At 34.1% G+C, this 10,082-nt stretch overlaps 1 protein-coding gene across 3 annotated transcripts in view; it reads right to left on the bottom strand.

Annotated features, from left to right (window-relative positions):
• Window positions 1-5,990: 5,990 nt before the first annotated feature.
• FOXN2 (forkhead box N2) overlaps window positions 5,991-10,082 on the bottom strand; it is a 73,150-nt gene continuing 69,058 nt past the window's right edge. For all 3 annotated transcript variants that reach the window (XM_021001274.2, XM_021001275.2, XM_021001277.2), the window contains exon 6: window positions 5,991-9,952. In XM_021001274.2, coding sequence (XP_020856933.1) covers window positions 9,435-9,952 — 518 coding nt within the window. In that variant the 3' untranslated portion in view covers window positions 5,991-9,434. The remainder of the gene's footprint in view (window positions 9,953-10,082) is intronic.

Here is a 10,082-nt window from a genome sequence, read left to right as displayed (position 1 = left end):
GTTTCCAAGGGTAACTCAGTTTAAGCTATGTAGGAGATTTTTACTTCTTGCCTATAGCTCTAGCTTAGAGACCTCCACTCCTGTACCTGCTTCCTCTCACCAAAAGATATCTTGGCACCTATTTTTCCCACCTTGTAAAGATGCTATTTATACTGAAAGTTGCTAGATACCAAGAGCTAGGAACTACTGCTTAGTTAACATTCAAAGGTAGCAGTTAGGATTTCTTCAGTTGGTGAGTATGGGATTGGTTGCTAGAACTGAGCAGGTCAAATAAAATCAAGGGATTAAATAATGTTCCTAGAAGGGATCTTAGTTATGATTTAGGCTAACCATCTCACTTTACAAATGAGAAAAGGAGAAACTCAGGAAATTTAAGTGAAAGTTATGAAGTTAGTTAGCAGCAGAGTCATGATTAAGAGCCCTGATGTCCTGATTCTCACTTTGGTGTTCTTTCCACTATAACGCCATATCTCCTTGGAGCTTATCCCATAGCTAGGATAATAAAAAATATAACAAAGTTCTAAACTTTAAGAATTTGTAGATAGAGCAAAGGTGGCCCAACAGCCACTGAAACTTTAATATAACATACACAGTTATTTACTGATAATTGTATCTCTGTTGATGAAGGCTTAACAGCATAGTAAATAACTTAATATTTTAAAATTTGCCTTGAAAACTTTTTCACTGCTATTCACTGATGCCTGGGGGTGGCAGTGGGGAATGTCTTCTCTCCCAAATTTGGAGTTGTATATTTAAGGAGTGCTACTCCATTTAGGTTCGGAGTCCATGATTCGGTCTTTTTATCCCATCTTTTCCCTTTCCCTGCACAAATCTTCCAGGGATAGAAAAGTAGCTTTGAAATTACCATCTTTAAATTGAAGCAACAATCTAGAAATCTATAACTGGGAATATTCACCCTAAAAGATGAAGTGGAAATAGCATTGGATTTGGAGATAAGACCTGAGTTCTTACGCTATTAGTTATCATGTGACATGGGACAAATCATTTTTATTTCTTTGGGCTTCAGCTTCTTTATCTACAAAAAAAGGAGTTCTAGAACTCCTTTAAGCTCTAAATTCTATGATACTCTCCAGCCAAGACAGTAGCCTGAATAAGAAGCAGACTACTCAGCTCCCATATACCGACTCTAGCAAAACCCTGATGTTCACACAAGACTGAAAATGATCAAGAAATCTGAGAAATTATAGTGGCTATTTTTACCCCAGAACTGCACCAAAAGTTAGCCAGAAGTTCGTAAGCAATAGGAAAGTAAATATCAGCGAAGGGTAGCCTCCTAATTCAACCAGAGACAGGACATGTGTGGCCATCAAGACTCTGTATCCTAAGAATGCAAGAAGAGGGGGCATATCTTCAAAAAAATCCCAGGGTGGAGACCTCAGAAGTCCAGGGATGGCCAAGGACTAGCTATTCTGAGGTCCCTAATGCCCTGTCCTGAGACATCAAAGGACCAGAAGATTCAGTACTCTGAATTGTGCCTACTATGTGCCAGGCATTGCATTAAACATTTTACAAATATTATCACATTTGGCTATAAATGAAACAAATTCTTGATCCTGAAAGGGGAATTAAAAGTAGTGGGGAGAGAAAGAAAAGCAAAGATCTATAGTCTTACGTGCTTTAAATTCTCTCAAACAATAGGGCAATAGCTGAATAAATTGTGGCATATTAATTCAATGAAATATTATTGAATCACAAGAAATGATATGATTTCAGAGAATCCTGGAATTAGTTCATAATACAAATTGAGGGAGAGGGAAGTCTGCATAACCAATAAAACAATTTATACAGTGACAGAAACATTGAGAAAAACAATCTTTAAATACTTCAGAATTCTGATCAATACAATGATGAACTGTTTCCAAAGGACTGATGATGAAATGTGTTACGCATCTCTTGACAGACAGGTGATGGGCACAGAAGAGACATATTTTTACACATGGTCACTGTGTGGATTTGTTTTGCTTGATTATGCATACTACTTGTCACAAGTGTTTTTGATTTTCTCTTCTTTCTCTTGGTTTTTAGTTGGGGGGGCTGGGAGTAGGGGGAGTTAATGTTATCAAAAACTTTTAAAAGAGGTCACTGAAATACAAAGAACAGAATGAAGTTCAAAAGCAAGCACAGACAAGCAGAATAATTTTTAAAGTAATATAAAATTTATTATATACTTTTAAAAAAGCAAGTGGTATGAAGTGGAGATTCACTTTCATATAGGATTGTTTTTGTGTTCTGCTATGTATAGAAGTGATTTTTTTGGTAAGTGCTAAGTTTTGAGTATTGTAAAACGTTGTTCACTGGTGCACTGTAGGTGGAGTTGCTCCAGTCTTTCTAGAAAACCATTCTGAACTATCCCCAAAGAGTTATAAAATATTTGCATACTCTTTGATCCAACAATACTGCTACTAGGTTTATACCCCAAACAGATCAAAGAAAAAGGACCCATATGAACAAAATAGAGCCACTCTTTTTGTGGTGGCAAAGAATTGAAAACTGAGGGGATGTCCATGGACTAAGAAATGTCTGAGCAAGTTGTGGTATATGATTGTGATGGAATACTATTGTGCTGTAAGAAATGATTAAGGAGATGGTTTCGGAAAAAACTGGGAAAACTTACATGAACTGATGCAAAGGGAAATCAGGAGAACATTACACACAATAACAGTGACATTACAACAATGATGGACTGTGACTTAGCTACTCTGATCAATACAATAAGGACTTCGGATGAAAAGTGCTATCCACCTGCAGAGAGACAACTGATGAATTCTGAGTGTGAATTGAAGTATTTTTTTTTTACTTTTTTTTGGCAACACAGCTAATATGAAAATGTTTTGCATGATTTCTAATGGGTAATGAATATTATCTCACTTGCCTTCTCAATGGGCAGGGGAGAGACTACAGGGAGGGAGAGAACTGAAGTTTAAATTTTTTAAAAGAAACCTGGGAAGACTTACATGAATTGATGCAAAATGAAGGAAGAACTATAATAATGTACATAGTAATAGCAATATTATAGTGATAATCAACTATGAAGGACTTAACCATTCCTGGGTCTATCAATACTCTGAAGAAATCAAAGACGAAAAGGATCCACATTTTAAACAGATATAAAAACACACATCAGCTCTTTTCACGGCAGCCAAATGTTGTAAACTAAGGGGGTGCCTTCCTATTTGGGAATGACTAAACAAATTGTGGTATATAAATATAAAGGAATATTATTATGCTACAAGAAATGATGAAACAGCTCTGAGATGATGGAGAGATGTGAGCAGAATTAGAACAACTTTTTTTTTGAGGGGGAGAGAGGGGAGACTTTTTTTTCCAGTAAATATTTTTCTTGTTTGCAAATGAGAGACAACCCAGGGTAACAGGAAGTGTGCTAATAAACCTGCAGCTAGGGACAGCTGGGTTCACATCCTGTTTCTAGGATTTATTAGTTGTGTTATCATAGGTAAGTCACTTAACTTCACCTTTAGTTCCTTCATCAGTAAAGCAGGCATATTTATTCCTGCAGCTACTACTTACTTTACAGACAATGTTTCTGTGAGGATTAGGTGGTATGTTGTATATAAAGTCCTTCATGAACCTTAAAGAAATAAATAACACACCATTATTGTTGTTAATAATAATAGCTAACATTTACAGAGCAGTTACAGGGTGGGAATTGCAAAGAAGGAAATATAGGCACAACTTAAGGGAACAACTTAACAATTAGAGCTGTTTAAAAGAATGGTCTACTTTGGGCATTAGTGGGTTGCTCCTTACTGGAGGGCTTGAAGTGAAGGCTGAATGACTCCTCGTCACAAATGCTGTAAAGAAGCTTTTGTTATCTGCTGATTGGATTACATGGCCTCTGAGGTTCCTTTTAAACTCTTAACATCCTGTGACTGTGTAATAATACATTTATAAGGTTGACTTTAAAAATGAACAAGAAAATAATTTTCCATTCCTAATGATTTAATGGTTTTATTCAGCCTTTGTACAACAGGACAATTTGTCCCTATGTATGCTAATGGCTCTCTGCTACCTTTATTACCAAGCTTTTTAATATCAAATTAGGATTTCCTGGAAATCTTAGGACAAAGTTTGAATTCATAATTAACATGAATTTGGGCAAAGATAAAAATTTATTTCCTAGAGATTTTGCACAAAATATTCTCCAACCTATCCTTTCTCAGGACAGATATTCTTTAGGATACAATAGTGGGAGAGAGTGACAATAACTTTTTTTCTTAAAGGACAGGTGCACTGATCCCAAATTTAAAGTAATTTGGTATTCTGCATCATAAGGATACCATGTCATATGGTTCACGTTATTTACAAACATTGTTATGTTTTAAAACTAGATCCTGACTTGTGTGAATATGAATCCTATTATGCAGTCACATTATTTGAGTTCCTACTACATATTTCCATTGGGTTGGAACTAATTATGTTTTATATAATTACAACTTATTGGTGCTAATTATTTAAACTAATCGGGACCTTGCTATGAAGGTCACTTTAAAGTAACAAAGACCAATGACTGACTTTGATAGATTTAGCTCTCCTCAGCAATGCAAGGATCTTAGACAACTCCAAAAGACTCATGATGGAAAATGCTATCCATATCCAGAGAAAGAACTCTGCAGTCTGAATGCAGATGGAAGCATACTATTTGCTCCCCTTCTGTTTTGTTTCTTCTTTTTTGTGGTTCTTCGCATTAGTTCTAATTCTTCTTTACATCATAACTAATGTGAAAATATTTCATATGAATGTATAATAAGTACAGCCTATAACAGATTGCATGCCATCTTGGGGAGGGGGGAGGACAGGGAAGAGGAGAAAATTTAAAATCAAAATCTTATAGAAGTGAATGTTGAAAACTAAAAATAAATAAATAATAAAGTTTAAAAAAAAAACCAAGCCATAAAACCGTAGTAGCAACTATGCACAATAAAGAAAACAAAAACCAACAAAATTTCATTGTCCATATTAAAAAAAAAGTAACAAAGATTTAGTTGAAAATAATAGTAGATTCATATTTTGTAATGGCCATTTAGAATTTTCTAATTTAGGTTTATAACATGGTAGTATATGTGGAATCTAGTTTGGGCTATCATGGCATTTTTTATATTACACACAGAAAGATCCCATAGCCAAGGAGCCATAAAATTGATACTTTGTATGCCAATGGTAATTATCTTTAAATTGTTAAACATCTGTCTACTTACAAATAATTCCATTGCATTCATTAAGTTTCCAGAAGTCTCTATGTGTAGCTAGTGTTTTTGGAACTGTTTTGGTTTTTTTAATGAGTATTATAAAAGAAACGTAATTCACCTTGTAAAATAGGATTGATTTGGACTAGCTAGCATTACTTCCATCATCAGTGGTCTATGAGGAATAAAACAGGAACAAGAACATTTTTCTATAAATAAAAGAATTGAGATCACTTTATAATGAAATTTGAACAGTATTATTTGTTTTTCAAAGCAATAGAGATAACTGATGCATTTATCAGGCATTTTTTGTGTCAGTCACTGTGCTAAGTGCTGGTGATACAAAGATAAGCAAATAAGACAGTCCCTATCTTCAGTAAGTTTATTCTTTAAAATACAAAAAACAAAACAAAACCACTGTATTGAGATCTTTTGTTCCTGTATCAGTTAAATTTCTCCCTGTATGCCTCCCAGAGAGACATCTCATATAGCAATTTTTTAAAAAGACAAAAAGAGGGGGGAAAAAATCAGCAAAATTGATCAAAATATTCAGCCAAACCCCTAGGAGTATATGTACTGTTCTACAAACAGGGACTTCCTGCCTCTACAAAAGCTGGGAGGGGATGGGGAAAGGAGAGTATTCTCATATTTTTTTTTAGGGTCATAGCATTATTTTTCAAGATGTGATTCAAATATTGTTCTCTCTCAGAATAAATACTGCAACAACGTATCACATCTATTCCCAATGAAAAAAGCAAGCACAAATGTTATAAAACAAAGTTTATTCTGCAATACTTTATCATAATGAATTGCATCTCTTTGGTAAAAATAAACTTTATAAACATTTTAATTAACAGAGATTAGATACAAAAACTAAACATTTGTAAATTGTTTTTAAAATGAGCAAAAAACTTGGAACTGAAAATAGGTTCACTCATAACTGGTCATCTACAGGCAGAGTTATTCTACAGTCCAGGACATTCCATATGCTACATTAGAAAACAAGATTAAGGGATAGCGTAACTCAAATTGCTTTTCTACATTTTTACTTTAAATAAATAATAATTAAAATGACTCGGCAATTGTAAATTGTTTCATATCACTATATGATGGCAACATAATACTTTTAAATTAAGTACTTTAGCTGAATAGAAACATACATTTATATTTTTAAAAAAAGTTTTGATAATGGCACTGGCAGTTAGATACAAAGAGTGTGCTTTAAAAATAATGGCAGGTACAATGCTTAAAATATTCTACTTTTCCTGTCAATAAATATTTTGACTACATCATTATTAACAAATTTGAGCAAGCTTTGCTTTAACCAAAGCTTTCCCTTTCCAGCCTAACAAAGAACTCTAGAGAAGTTGCAAACCAGAAAGCCTCAAAATTTCAACAAATTCTATGGTCTCCACAAAATGTAAAAAAATTGCTGTAGAATTCAAGACAATAGTCTTTAGAACTCTGTGAAGTATCCACATTTGTTGCTTAAACTGGCAGGAAAGACTTCCTGGTCTACCAAGTCTCACACATTCCTCCAGAAACACTTCCTCCTACCTTTGAATTCCTGCTAAAACACAATTCAGCTGACCATTTGGTATGAACCCTTTACATAATGTCATGAAAAGTAGCCCAAAAAGAGAAAGGAAAAATGAAAAACAAAAGTAAGCAAAGGATAAAATTACGCTCCCCCCCTTCCCAATTCAAATTACATTAAGTTTGTACTATATACAAAAAAACTTCTTTAAGAGAAGCCATGCTGGATATGGGAGGGACAGGAAAAACTTAATGTTACAAAGCTGGAGAAAGAAGATGATTCACTAAAAGAAATACCTCCTATATATATGGAAATGCTATGTTCTTTCTCTATATGTGAAAAATAAAATGAAAATATAACTTTTGGTAAGACATTGCACATGCAAATTAATATGTGTGTATATATATATATATATATATATATATATATATACATATCCATATCCATATGTATATATTTAGAAGACACTGATTTCTATTTGGGATAAGAAAAATGAATACTAACTATGGCAAGTAAAAAATTGAATAAGGGAATATTATATGGATTTTTAATACTATTTCTATTATTTTGACATATGGCAAATTATATTTGAACTGAAATCATGGTTTTTAGCCACAATGCCAAAATTCCATTGTGACAAATTCCCTGGGACATTTAAGTGGTTGTTACAGTTGAACTTTGTCATAAATAAATTGCTAGACATCATGTACCCAGTCTATTGGGCCTAGAGCTAACTCCCAATCTTACCAAGTAAAAAGCCCTATTTTGAACCTAGTAGAAGAAAGAGCAAATTGTAAAAACTGTGGTAATAAGCACTTGTGTTATATTTACTATCTAACAGTTATTAACTAGGGATACTAATGTCCTCTGATAACTGCATCATATATGATAAAATTAAAAAAATCTAAGAAATATAACCTAGTTGTGCTTAAGAGCTATTTTTCACAAACAATAAATAAAATGACTACCTTCACACTCCCACTAATTCTACTAACAAGGCCAAGCAGGTCCATTCATTACTGAAATAGGTGACATTAACACAGAATAGAGAACATTTAACATTACATATCCCTGCTTAAGGTTTCTGTGAAACATTTATTATTAACATGCATCTTCTTTGAAAATTATGCCCAAACAAATTTTAACAATCCTAAGAGCTTGAAATTATGTGAAAGCATCAAGGCAACATAATCCTGACAAGGCAGGAAGAGGAAGGAAGTTTTTCTGAGGGAAAAAAAAATCCTACAGGGAGAATCTTAAAAAAAAAGATGACAGAGGACAAGAATAAACTTTTAAAAGATTTCCTTCCAAAAGCCCAGAGGGGGAAAAATTTCATTTAATAAATACTGAATTTATCTCAAATCCCTAGATTTTTCTGAAGAACTATAACTTCAAACCTAGAAATGCTTGTTCAAATAATATTTAACCACCTCAGCCAATGGATTCATTATTAGAAGCAGTAATATCTATTAGCTAAAGATTAATGGCACATTTGAGTATTAAACAGCTTTATCCAAAGGGGTTTAATTTTTCTAATTCTGAAATATTAAGACTATGCCTATTTTACCCTGGGTTTAGATAGATTTTCAAAAATTACTTATCATTACTTAACTGTAAACATTCAACAAAACTTTTATTCATATAGACTACACGTTCCTAAAGGGCAAGTATTGCTTCCTTTTTCTGTCTTTATATCTCTAGTGCCTGGCACATAGTAGGCATTTAATTGTTGAACTGAACCAAATTCTAGATCACACTCCATTCAAATTATAATGATTATAATTTGAAATTATAACTGTTCTTGTGGAGACAAGAAAATATAAGAGAACAGAATCTCTCATTGCAAAGGTCTGCCAAAAATGGAGATTATTACATGGTATCATCTCATTGGCTATCTGCTATATGAAGAGAACTTAAAGGTTAACAGAGAACTAACCAACTAATTACTGATTTAAAGCACTTAGGGTAAAAGCAAAAGTGCCCCCAATAAACTCGATATAAGAATAGATAAATCAAAGAATTTCAAAAGATGATGTTATAAGAGACATGGAGTAGACTTGCAATCATTCTAGTTTAGCTACCTAAGATTTTTTCACATATAGCTTTTTTCCCCACTTGGTTCATGTCTCAATCAGCATTCACTAGAATATATATATGTATATATGTGTGTGTGTGTGTGTGTGTGTGTGTGTGTGTATATTCTACATTGGTGAATAAAATAAACAGAGTAAAAGGGAAAATATCATTTTTAGCCAATTCATCCACTGTATTCAATGGTTTAAAAAGAATGGAAAAATTGCTATACTGACTGGCAAGTCATACCATTTTGCTACATCAACATAAGATATTTATGTGGGAAAGATTTCGTCTACAATTTTAAGAGGGAGCCTGAGGATTTCTCTGTAGAAGTTCTCCAAATCTCTGAATCAGTGATTAGAAAAAGTATGCTATTAGCACTTCAATCATGCATTGATTGGCCCAATCTTAGGTCAGCATAACCCTAATTGCAGTGATTAAAAAAAAGTATAAAGGAAAAAAGGTAATTAGCACACCCCCCAACACCCACCCCACCTCCCAGCTAAAGAAGTCCATTATGGCTTTGATCTCCCTTGTGAAGAGAAAGTAGAAGAGTATTGCCACGTTAAAAAAAAAAATCAGACCATCTGGTATTACTACTTTTTCCTTTGCTTTTGGATCTTTGCAGTACTTATCAGGGAACCCAGACATGTGCGGATTCCAGCAAGGTGCAGCAGAGATCCAGCTGCCTCTTTAAGCTCCTCATCAATTTCCTGACATGACTCTCTTTTAGGCTTCTTGATGGGCTGGTCTTTGTCAGAGGTATTTGCACAAGGCTGTGATATGTAGCCACTGTCTCCAAGAGGGTCATCTTCATACTCAATGTCTGTATCTTCTTCACTGTGAAACCCTTCACTGCCATCACTTCCTGCAAGGTTATTCTTTGGGATAAACTCATATGCCTCATCAACAGAAGACAAGGAAGACACACTGGATCTGGATGCACAACGCTGCGTTGCTACGCTGCTCGCACTGTAATTATGATCCTCCTTTGGATCAATATTGTTGACTGCAGAATCACTCTCCTGTAAATTTATGGTACTGGGATGGCTAAATGCACTAACAAAACTCCTTTTCTTTTGTAAAGCCGTTTTGAGTGGCAGGGGCTTCTCACCTGCATAAAATGAAGTTCAATCAATGAATAAAACATTTACCTCAACATGAAGAGTTATTTATATACAGGATTTTCTTGTTGAGACAACTATACTACTACTTTGGATTTACACAGCCTCTTTCCTCAGCAG

The sequence above is a fragment of the Phascolarctos cinereus genome, unplaced genomic scaffold, assembly GCF_003287225.1.
Source record: "Phascolarctos cinereus isolate Bilbo 61053 unplaced genomic scaffold, phaCin_HiC Scaffold_2;HRSCAF=192, whole genome shotgun sequence".
Lineage (NCBI taxonomy): Eukaryota > Metazoa > Chordata > Mammalia > Diprotodontia > Phascolarctidae > Phascolarctos > Phascolarctos cinereus.
Note: the sequence above shows the minus strand (reverse complement) of the source record. Positions and strands in the feature narration are given on the sequence as shown.